General features: G+C 39.2%; 1 protein-coding gene across 1 annotated transcript; it reads left to right on the top strand.

Annotated features, from left to right (window-relative positions):
* The first annotated feature begins 404 nt into the window (after positions 1 to 404).
* On the top strand, positions 405 to 12,332 carry smyd2a (SET and MYND domain containing 2a). The gene is made up of 12 exons (XM_034868830.1): positions 405 to 699; positions 2,158 to 2,221; positions 2,870 to 2,980; positions 4,256 to 4,316; positions 5,337 to 5,464; positions 6,956 to 7,023; positions 7,938 to 8,040; positions 8,131 to 8,241; positions 9,480 to 9,600; positions 9,796 to 9,970; positions 11,076 to 11,184; positions 11,875 to 12,332. Exons 1-12 carry the CDS (start codon positions 527 to 529, stop codon positions 11,956 to 11,958), a joined length of 1,308 nt encoding a protein of 435 aa, XP_034724721.1. The 5' UTR covers positions 405 to 526; the 3' UTR covers positions 11,959 to 12,332.

The raw sequence follows: 12,332 nt of genomic DNA on the forward strand, positions 1-12,332 counted from the left end.
AATACTTGCGGTTATTCCATGTTTAGTCCCAAATTGTATTTTATACCAACTAAAGAGGCAGCCATGATTCTGTACTAAATCATTTTGTTCTTTTGAGATTCCTCAAGTAAAGTATGTTGACATCACTATATGTCATAGCTGAACATCTCATTCAAAAACTATGGGCAAATTGGTAAAAATTAAATTAAATTGGTACTTTACAATTCAATATGTACCCAGTAAATTATCTCTAAATATAAGTAAAATATTATATTATCTAATTAATGATAAATAATTGCTTTTTTATATCAGGTCAGATATCTACGGTACATCTCTATATCACAACGTCCATCAGTGCGTAAACAGTAGTCTTTGTCAGTCTGTTTTCGACTTTCCAGCAGGGGGCGATGAGAGTCACATCAGACACAGAGGAACCGAGAAGAAGACGAGGCTCACTCAGGGCAGAAGCTCCCTGATTAAAGCACCCAGCAGACACCGGTGGTGGTCGGTGATATCTTGCCGAAGAACCCTAAACAAACTACTAACCATGAAGAACGAAGGTATAGAGGGCATGGAGAGGTTCCTGAGCCCGGGCAGCGGCAGAGGCCTGCGGGCGCTGAGGCACTTCACGGAGGGGGAGCTGGTGTTCGCCTGCCCTGCCTACTCATACGTGTTGACAGTGAATGAGAGGGGAGCCCACTGTGAGCACTGCTTCTCCAGGTAACCTCTTGCCTCTCTGAAACAGCTGGGAAAACACCTCTCTGACAGTGTTTTTTATTTTTTATTTTATTTTTAAAACGTTTTAACCTAACTTAAAACGGAACAAAGCGAGTGATGTGTCCAGTTGAACGATGGCTAATCCCGTTTCCTAGCTAGGTTAGCTTGTGAACCTCTGGACACCTACCTAGCTGGTGCAGAATGAAATGGGTCAGTGCGGTAAGGCAGCTCACCTGACTGACACTGCAGGACTTTGTTCGGAGCACTTCAGAGTCAGGATAGTCTAAACTACATTCACGTACAACCTCCGTTCTGGTGGTTATACAGCCAACATGTTAAAGATTTAAAGAGTATATTAATATACAAGCAAACAGTCGTGAATACTTACAGTATAATCACAGGTAAAATGATCACTTTAAGGAGCACTGCACTGTTTTTCAACCTTTTCTCTAGTGTGAGAGTACTCACTGTTCCTCAAAGGCAGCCTCTGTCTATCCTCCCTACAAATTCTACTCATGCTTTTATGCACCTATTAGCCAAGCATTAGAAAGAAAACCCTGCAGTCTTCATGATTAGTCTGTCAGTGTCATTGTTACTTTTATGGTTTGAAGTTTACTCATTATTCAGTTGCACGTGGATTTGAGTCATGTGTTGGTAGTTTCCTGCTCCAGTGGCGTGTAGGATGTGTAGTGGTTAGAAAGGGCGGCCTACAACATGCATAGAGTATTAAAATGTTTAGGTGTGTGTGTAGGCATACTGTTTCAAAAACTTGTCCTGATGCACTTTGACTCTCTGAGACTTTTTAGCGTGGAATTCATACACGCATGGGTCCTACCCCAGCTGCCTTTAAGGTTTATAGAGCTGTAAAAGGTTAGGATGCTAAATATAGTTGTCCATGTGTCCCAAGAGAGGAGGAGCCCAGAGGTGCATGTGTGCAGGGGGGGGGGGGGGTTCTAATGCATTATTGGTTCTAATGCAGACTGTATTGAGCAGTTTTCAGTTGTTTTTTTTTAAACCACTATTAATTAACTTTTTGTTGGTGTTTTAGATTATGTGTTGTTATCTCTGCATCCCACCTTTTGTCCGATGAGCAGTAAACCTGCAAGACTGCCTCATTCACCATCTGTTTAACGATGAATATAAAACGTTTCTAAATGCATTTGATTTTACACTACTTGCACTATGTACACTTCACATGTATATATTTGCAGTATAAAATTCTCCCACTTATATTGAAGTTATTGTTTGTAATGTATACCTTTTGTATGTTGTTAAGATTTCATACATATGGCCATACAAATGTTATCCCACTTCAGCCAGCTGAAAAGCATCACATACAGATGTTTCCTCAGATGAAGGTGCACAGCATGTTATTACAGAAATCCTGCTGCTGACAAAATCAGTCCATTTATTACAGCTGCTGTAGTGGAGTAATGTGGTTATATCTTCATGTCTCTACAGGAGAGAAGACCTTTTCAAGTGTGGCAAGTGTAAGCAGGCTTACTACTGCAATGTTGACTGTCAGGTAAGCAAGCTTTCTGAACCTTTTTCACAGAGGGCTTGTAGTTTCTGTCTGCGAGTATGTGTGCTAGTTTCCACAGTAAAGGAACTGATCATGAAAACATTTGACGCCGAACAGAACTAAGAGTAATGTTTTAAGTTTGAGTCCTTCGTGTGCGTGGATACATGTGGTGCCAAAAGTTGAGTATTTTGCTTCACAGTTATTGTTCTTGGACTACACACTGAAAACTGATCTAGCAGAGCTCCGTGCAGGCAGCACACAGCAAAAGATGGAGAGCACACGGTCACTTTGCTGTTGCTATGACAATTTGTCCTGTCCTCCCTCTGCCTCTGCCTTTTGACTAGTTTTAGTTTCATTGCACAAAACACACTCCGTGCACTGCAGTAAAACTGAGGAGTTCTTTTTTTGTGTGAGAGAAAGAGCAACAGACTAAGTACCGTGACCAATAATTTATGGATGATTTGCTTGGTAATAACACTATTTATCATCCATTGTGGGTATATAATTCTATCTTTCTTTTCTCACACATTCTTGCTTGTTGTCTCTCTCTCATATATTGCACTGTTGAATGGGATTGCTTGCTTTAATAATGAAGGATTACTAACTGTTTATCTGGTGTGTGTGCGTGTGTGTGTTTGTGTGTTTGTATAGAGAGGCGATTGGCCCATGCATAAGCTGGAGTGTGTAGCTATGAATGCCTATGGGGAAAACTGGTGTCCATCAGAGACGGTCAGACTGGTGGCTCGAATCATCGTGAAACAGGTACAGTAATTAGGAGTTATTAGAGGTTCTCTTTTATTCGGAGAAACAACATAGATATTAAACCAGGAGCTGTTTTACATAAAACACCAATGAATAGCAAGCAAAGAGCAAGAAGATAGATGTGAAATGAGATGTTACAATTTTCAATTTATATTCAAACATTTTTAACCTTTAATTTGTCGGGTACCTGTTCTTAATGCTTATGACACTGACATTATATATATATATATATATATATATATATATATATATATATATATATATATATATATATACACACACACACACACACACGAATAATGGCTGCAGTTTATTCAGGTATACTGTGCATGCTTTGTGCTTCTGTGGCTGTCTCACTTTGGCATTGCTTAAGGGAATGGAGCCGGCAGTAACAGGTTATTAGTAATACATGATTCTCATCACAAGTACTAGGAAAACTTAAAATGACCAGCCGGTATTTGAAAGCTGATGGCTAGGAGTAATCGTGTGACAATGTGACGGAAAAACACACATTTTAAAACTTTTTAAACCACCCATAAAGAAGATAAAGAGTCAAATAATATAGGTGGCCGGCCTGATAATAAGCAGCAATGCAAAGACTCCTTTCATTTTCATTTGTATCCCTTTGCATGGGTATTGTCTGAGGTGTGTCATGGGTGTCATGTCTTTGCTGTTCATGTGTTGCAGTTCAGAAAGGTGACTTGTTCAAAGTGACATCAGCTTTGGTCACATTGTGCGCTGACAAAAACACTTAAGAGCAAACCACACTCTTGCAATGCAAACTTCTTGTTGTAATTTTGTGTTTAAATTCATTTGTTGGTGCCTTGGAAGTTCCTGAATGACTGCTCAGCAGCTGTTGTATTGTTAGTGTTTTTATGATTTCTTAATTGACCGTAAAGTCTTTAACTGTAAAAGGTTAGGGTGCTTAATAAAGTTGTCAGTGTGTCCCAAGAGAGGAGTTACTATATAAGCAAACTTTGAGAAAGTAGTTTTTTTTTATTTATTATTATTTGGTTTTGTTTTTAAGATTTTTTTTGGGGCTTTTCTACCTTTTTTTATTTGATAAGACAACTAGGTGGGAAGGGGAAGACATGCAGTAAATCGTCCCAGGTCGGATTCAAATGCTAGACCCAGACCTGAGTCGAGGCAAAATCCTCAAAGTATATGTGTGTCTGCTCTACCCACTGAGCCAACCTAGCCACACAGAATTTGTCCATTTGGTATTTTATGTATTCCATAACTTTGCTTTTTTGACTAAAATAACTCATGTTACAGAGAGTCACAACAGAGCGCACCCCTTCAGAAAGGCTGCTACTGCTCAGAGAGTTTGAATCCCGTAAGTAAGTGTGTGTGTGTGTGTGTCTGTGTGTGTGTGCATACATGAGCGTGTATGTTAAGTTAAAGTTGTGTGCGGTTTTAGTTACTGTGTGTGTATTTTTCTGTGTCTCTGCAGTTGTATCTGTGTGTCTATTAATATGCTCTGTTGTAGCCTCCAGTCTTGGTTCTGTCTCTTTTTATTCACTCCAAGTCTGCAGAGTTCTGGGATTTAAATCCCAAGATTCTGGGTGCTGTAATTTCACTGTGCCCATGGGCAAAGTACTCAACCCTAGTCTCTGGGAGACACTGATTGTACTGAGAAGCTCTTACGTGCTAACTCCAAACACTGTTGTAAGGGAAATAAACTGTCTAATTTAAGATTAGGATCTATAGCATTAGCATACAGCATTGATTAAGAGTGTATTTGTCGAAAACACACAAAACAAGACTGTGTCCCACAGTTTTCTCTGTTCCTTCAGTATTATCATTTAGTCTGAGCTGTTGTTGGAAGCTCATATGTGTCATCAGAGGATTCTCACAGCATTAACCTTACCACCTGTCTTCTCACGCACACAAGGAAAATCAGTGGCCAGCTGTTGCAGTTCATGTGTGCTTGCAAATGACACATGGCATTGCAGTGATATACTTACAACTGCTAACACTAAGTGGTTCTTCTAATGGAGCAACAACAAAAACATAGTGATATGATTCTGAATGAATAATTATTCCTCATTTATATATGGATTGTCCCTTTGGTCTTTTTCAGATACCCATGTGCAATTCTTTTACCTGGCTGTTCCTCATTTCCCCTTTAGTTATGCCTTTTCTTTCAAATGAAAGCCCTGCCTCAAAAACTTAAGAACCCTAACTGTTTTAAGTGCATTTAGTGATCCAGTCAGGCTCCAGGGTTCATCACAACCAACCAAACCCTTTCTTTCTCTCATTATCTGTCCCTTTTATGTCTTTGTTTTTTCTTTCCATTCTGCCCGTCTTTATTGTCTCTTATGCTTTTTTCTGTCTGTTTATTTGCCTTTTCTAGATTTAGATAAGATGGACAGTGAGAAGGACGAGATGAACCAGACAGACATAGCAGCGCTGCACCACTTCTACTCCAGACACATTGGTGACCTTCCTGACAAACAGGCTCTCACTGAGCTATTTGCACAGGTAACATTTAATAACACCATGTCCTTAAAATAAGGATCTTGGGTTGGGTGTGTGTTTTCATACTGATTGGTCAAATGATTGGTTAAGAGAGGTTTGTGGAAGGACATGCTGTGTAATACACCCACAAAAGATTTAGACACAGGGTGTGCAAATATTTAGTACACCCTACTCATACATGCTTAATGATTGTGTTCACAGACCTTTTTTATATTCATCCACTGGCATCATCACGAGTTGTCCTTTGCTTGTTAGCAGATACACACTCAAGCACATGTTGACGTGAAACCAGGATCTGTATCACACACACCCACTGCTCCTGTCGGTTTTAACTCTACAGCGGTCAGCTCTTTAATTTGATCCGTCTGTCAGTGCTGCTGTCCCCTTTCTCTCCAAGCTACACCAGCAGCCTCTTTGGCTTCTTATCTTACAGCTACATTTAATCTCTTCTACCGGATTTCCTTCTCCTCCTCAGTGGTGGGGATGTTACGGCACACCTGTACAGCACATTTATTATTAGTTTTTATTTTTATTTTGTTTAGACTTTTTCTTTTCAAATTCAGTTTAGTTTTCAAGCAGTTAGCTAGTTTAGTTTTTTTTAGTTTTTATAAAATGTAAGCAAATTCTTTATTAGGAATAACGCCTTGAGATGTGACATCTCGTTTTTGAGGGGGTCCTTAAATTTTTTGTAATATGGGTTATTTGTCGGGGGATTTGAAAAGGTCAGAAGAAGTATTGTGTAATAGTAACTCAACAAAACATCATACCATTTTAGAAATATGTATTCAACAATAACGGCAGTACATACAATGTGCATATAATGATGAGCAGAGATATGTAAACAGTCAACACAAGACGCAGCGGTGAGTGCAGAATGTGTTTGACGTGTTCCAGGAGAAAAACCTAAACAGCCAACAGACCAAAGAAGACAGACATCAACAGGTGTTTTGAACTGTGGTTCAAAGAAATTGGCATACTTTTTGAAATCAATCGTCTCTCACATTTGTGTAGATACAACTGGTACCGCCATGACGCCAGGCAAGGGGCACGGACTGTTGTGTTCAATTGTACATGGAATGTTGGAACTTCTGGGTTCCCTATTGGAAACTGTACACGTCTACGGGAAATGTCACGTCGGAAAGATATAATAAGTATAATAATAAGTTATTTGCTCTATGAAAGACACTGACAAAGACAAAAACTAAGGACATCTATTTGATAATTGTTGTGGCACCTATGGCACATTGTGCATCACCACAAGTCTGTAAACATACAGGCCTCAATGAAGAAGAATGAAGGGAGAGCATTGCAGCACTTGGAAGCACTTTAAATCCTATTTTATACAGTCTATGTTTAAAACTCACAGAAGAAAGTCTTGGCTCGTAAAATTATTATCAATTATTATCACTCACCCTGCTGTCTCCACCTGTCTGTATGTGTCTTCTCTTCTTTCCTTCTTACGCTGGCTCTCTTTCTGTTTTTCTGTGCCTCCAGGTTAACTGTAATGGTTTCACTATAGAGGATGAGGAGCTCTCACATCTGGGATCAGCTGTTTTTCCCGAGTAAGTAGTCTAATGCCAACCGGAGTTTCCCTTTTACACATGTACTACACAACAAGAGATTGTCTGTGTCAGACACATTTTTACTTGGTTAAGGCAAGGGCTGGGCCTGGGTAGAGCGTGCAGCAGGCAGGGCATATATTGCAATTTGGTCATAAACAACCAAGATTCTTGCTGTTCCTTGAATCTGTCTGATCATTTCAATATCAGCCCTTACCGACAGTAAATTGGCTAAATCCCCCTTCTTCTTCACCCTCTTTGTTTTTTTTTCCTGTTTTGCGTGCCGCATAATAGAAATGTCATCAACACACCTACTTGCTTGTTGTGAATACTCTCTCACAGTGAGCTTCTCTATTCACCCATGGGCACAATCGGGGATTACAGTCTTTGTACTAGGAAACTGGCATGGTAAAGTCCATTGGATGTCCGATCCAACTGATTCAGACATTACCGTTCTCACTTAAAATGTTCTTGAAGTGCATGGGTAAAAGGGGCACATGTCAACACATCATCATTGTTCACCAGTCCATCCTTTCATCAGTGCTTTTCACTGTTCAAGCACGTTGGAAAAGACAGTACTTGTCAACATGTTACAAATGAAATCAAATGATCATTTTTATCTGTTTTTCCTTTTCTATCTTCTATCTTTGTCTCCTCACATGAATTCTCAGTCTCTACTTCAGTGCCCTTCCTCCACTGCTCTCTCATTGTTTTGCAATTGCATTTTTTGTATATCTCAGCTGCTTCTGACTCGCCCAATTATTTTAGTTTTTTTATTTTATCATTTTTTTTATATAGTACACACATTATCATGTAATCCCAATCATAAATATTCTTAATGTAATGTTTTTCTCATAATTCTTTGTTTTCACAATTACACAATTTTCAACTTTTGTGCTTCCTTTTCTTTCTTTCAGTGTAGCACTGATGAATCACAGCTGTAGTCCTAATGTCATAGTGACCTATAAAGGCACAGTGGCGGAGGTCAGAGCTGTCCAAGAGATAAACCCTGGCGATGAGGTGAGTAAACCATGGACTCATCTAGCAATAGAGATGCTTCTCAGGGACAGCAATTTAGATTTTCTTTTCATCTCCCCCCTCTCTCCATAGATATTTAACAGCTACATAGACCTGCTCTATCCAACAGAGGACAGGAAAGAGAGGTTGTTAGATTCCTACTTCTTCACATGCCAGTGTACGGAGTGCACCACCACGTCTAAGGTACCGTTGACTTCGCTCAAACATATTTAAGTTTTTCCAAATAACTTCTTCAATATATAGAATGTAGGTTACCTTTTTGTACTGTGCATTTGAGGAATCTACTAGAAAGCTCCTCTTCTGCATCAGTCTAAGCTGTCTGTTGGAGAAATACTGCAGATTCAGGCCTCTTTAGTGGCCTACCTTAGCAAGCAACAAAACCCATGTTTCTGTTGTGTTGTGTGTCTTACTGCATTTGAAATTGTCTCAAACACTGGCAAGCAAACTGGGTAGTTGTGTCCCTACTAATATATAGTACGTCACATATGTAACAGATATAATGTAAATAATGTATTTTTATACATACATACATACATACATACATACATACATACATACATACATACATACATACATACACACACACAGTATATGCAGATCATATATGCTATATATTATGGACCAGAGGCTGTGCAAGGTGGACACTTTCAATTCAGTCCCAGACGAGGACAGTGCCACCTGTGTGATGTGAATGAGGTAGAAAATAAAATGCACTTTATTTTCTGTCCATGTTTGCCAAACATTCCAGTCCGTTCAATATGTACGATAAATAGATGTAGATGTATGTAAGTTAAATGTAATGTCCAAATATTACAGACTTTTGACATGTTTCCACTTCAATTATGTGCCCTCCCATCAACATCTGACAGTGTTCCATGTTTACTTTGTTTATCTGATCAAACGGGGTTGGTACATGAATTCCGTTTCTTTTCTCTTGACTCTGTAGGTAGAGTAGGTGGTATTCTCTAAGCCCAAACAGGCTGAGCACCTTTAGGCGTATGACAAGTAAATTAATATAAAAATTCTTTACCCTTCTTTATATTATATTCTTTTGGTAGGAAATTATACCAGGCATGCCAGTTTTTTGGAATGACAAACCAACATGTGTTGTGAGATATTCTAGGAGCAGTCTCTGCAAGTAGTTTCTAATAATTTCCAGCTGTGAGTAGTTCCCATTTTGCATTCCATTATGGTACAATAAATTGACATTTATGGACTAGTTTGAGTACTTTAAATTGTGTCACTTATCCAGTGTGAACATATTACATACTGCTCAGGATTAGTGTGAACTGGGCCCGCGGCTAGTGTTGCAAGTGTTATAGTTAAAAAAACCTCATAGTTGTTCTTTTCAAATAATTTCCTTTAGAATGTCTTGAGTAGGATATATGTTCCCTATGTCACTCATGTCAATCTCTATCTAGGACAACGCAAAAATGGAGATCAGGAAGCTAAGTTCTCCACCAGAGCCAGAGGAAATCCGATCCATGGTCCGTTATGCCAAGAATGTCATTGAGGAGTTCAGGAGAGCCAAACACTACAAGAATATCCTCTTCCTCTGTTTAAACCTGTATTTCTCTACCCACATTTCTTTTTCACTCTCTTGTTACCATTTTCACTGACCTTAAGTCTTTTCCTTCTCAGTTTGTCTTCTTTCTTGATCAAGGACAACCTTTCACTTCCCAGTCTCCTCTTATTTCTCTACATTGTTAGTGTCATTATTTCTTGACTCTCTGGAACCCCCCAGTGAGCTGCTGGAGATGTGTGAGTTTAGCCAGGAGAAGATGGGAGCTATATTTGCAGACACCAACGTCTACATGCTGCACATGATGTATCAGGCCATGGGTGTCTGTCTCTACATGCAGGACTGGGACGGAGCAATGAGCTACGGAGAGAAGATCATACAACCATACAGGTAGATTGATCTGCAGGGGGGGCAGTAATGCAGTTACAGTACATGTTAATCTAAAGTAAATCAATCAGTTGTACCAGCAGCGCTATTGTCAGACAATCCCAGTACAGAGACAGATTATAAATAACTAGAAAAAAAATCACCCAGTGTAATGAGATATTTTCCAGACGTCTGAGTTTGTCACGCCAGAGTTCTTGTAAGAATGGGGATCTTTTTTTTTTTTTTAAGATATTTAGAATTTATTTTTATTTTTGGGGGGCTTTTCCCTTTTATTCGATAGTGACAGTGGAAAGAAGGGAAAGGGGGAGAGAAAGATAGAGGATGACACGCAGCAAAGGGCTGCAGGTTGAATTCGAGCCGCTGCAAAGGACTCTTATTGAGTGAGATAGAGGCCGCCCCAAGAATGGGGATTTTAATTACTATTTGAGTCTTTAATCATCTGTTTTAACTTTTCTTTGCGGCACTGAATAATTGTATTAAAGTTATAGTTACTTAATTAAAGTGTCATTTGTCCAACCTACAATATAAACACTTGAATACATATTGTGTTCCATTAAATATTTTCCCACATTGAACACACCACTCAACTAGGGCTGCATAAAATGAGGCAAATATCTAATTGTGATTATTTTGACTGATATTGCAATGTGATTCACGATATTGAAGGGAATGATCATGTTTGTATCATTATTCTTATTTTCATGAGAAAAATATCTTAAAAAAATTATTGATTGTGTGATAGTGTGATTTTTGCAAAAGTCTGCACCAAACAGAGTAGGTTTTCTATAGTCTGTAGGATACGATTTGTAGGCTGGGACGTCTCTGCAGCACCACAATACTTAATTCAGAATGGTTTGACTCATGTTTTGCCTTTTAACAAATATTGTGTCCTCTGCAATTTGGATATTGCACTAGTCCATATTGCGATTTTGATAAAATTGCAATTAATTATGCAGCAATACACTCAACCACATCTACCATATATTTAATTGTTGTTCTCTCCCAGCTTGATATAACAAAACCCATTGTGACATTAACTATAGATGAAATTTTGTTTTCTCTCGCATTCACTGCTCAGCTTGATGTATGAATTATATTCTCTCTACAGTGTTCACTACCCAGCTTACTCTCTGAATGTGGCGTCTATGTATCTGAAACTGGGACGTCTGTATTTGGGGCTTGAAAAGAAGACACAGGGAGTCAAAGCGCTGAAGAAGGTGAGTTTACAGACGTTTGGCCAGTTGGTATATTAAAACTTTAGTGCGTAACTTTTTAATATTATTGAACGTCCGTTACATTTAAGCCATTGCCAAATGAGTTTCTACAAAGCTAATTAAGACTATCTGCTCCACACAACTCTCTCTGTATTTCTCAGTATGGCTATGTATGTTCAGAGGATTGTGTCGTCCGGTGACTTTCCTGCGCAGAAGCAGCAGTATAGATAATTACCTCTTCTGAAGAGCCCATCATGTTTTTTAATCCCGTGTCCTTCTTGGCTATTTGCAACTGTGTGGAGGAGGGGTGGGGGCACGATTACGGAAGACTGTATCATGTGGACGCGCCGACGGTGTTGTTGTCATTACTTAGAATGCCCCATGGGGGAGATAGACACTATGCACTACAGCTTTAATAGGTGGCAAAGTAAAGGTAGAAAATAATGTGGGCTCCAAAGAAAATATAGCACAGGATAAGTGAGCTGTAAAAGGCAACTGCAGTCAGGAGTTTGAGTTACAAGGTGAGTCAGTTGCTTGTGTGGCTCAAACCACAGAACAGCAAGCACGACAGATTGCCATCTCCTATGCTGCACAAATGTGTTATGAGCGAATACATTTGCAATTTGGTCATTACATGTAATGTAATGGAACATGGTGTCTTTAAATCATAATTTCTTTTTTTTCTGTCTTCAGGCAGTTGCCATCATGGAGGTGGCTCATGGGAAAGATCACAATTATGTAGCGGAAGTCAAACGAGAAATCGAGGAGCAGAAGTAAATGAGGTGCAGCATGAGGAGCAAAAAGAAGAAAGAAACAGGCACTGGATTAATGGAACCTCTTTTAAAGCAACAACAACATAAATACACATCACAACTGCATGTCATGCATCTTAAACTGGTCCGTGTTTCACACCTCTTTGTGGGCAGTTTTTTTTTTTTTTTTTCTTCAAGTCTACATATGACTGGGAGCTGAGGATGACCATGTTTTGTACCTGCAGCTCTCCACTTACTTTTAGATCTGGTCTGGAAAGCAAAACGCTTAGGGTTTAAATGCTTGGAATGAAAAAATGTGACTGAAATACTTTTTTGTGATGAAGCTCATTAAACCATTCAACACCAATACTGTAATTAAAGAAATGTCATCAGTGGGGG

The sequence above is a fragment of the Etheostoma cragini genome, chromosome 1 (assembly GCF_013103735.1).
Source record: "Etheostoma cragini isolate CJK2018 chromosome 1, CSU_Ecrag_1.0, whole genome shotgun sequence".
NCBI lineage: Eukaryota > Metazoa > Chordata > Actinopteri > Perciformes > Percidae > Etheostoma > Etheostoma cragini.

Bases quoted from the DNA above. Each gene is read 5' to 3' on its own strand.
- smyd2a (XM_034868830.1), top strand. From the start codon at position 527: ATGAAGAACGAAGGTATAGAGGGCATGGAGAGGTTCCTGAGCCCGGGC. The intron at 2,222-2,869 runs GTAAGCAAGCTT...GTGTTTGTATAG, and splicing joins ACTGCAATGTTGACTGTCAG to AGAGGCGATTGGCCCATGCA. The intron at 2,981-4,255 runs GTACAGTAATTA...CTCATGTTACAG, and splicing joins CTCGAATCATCGTGAAACAG to AGAGTCACAACAGAGCGCAC.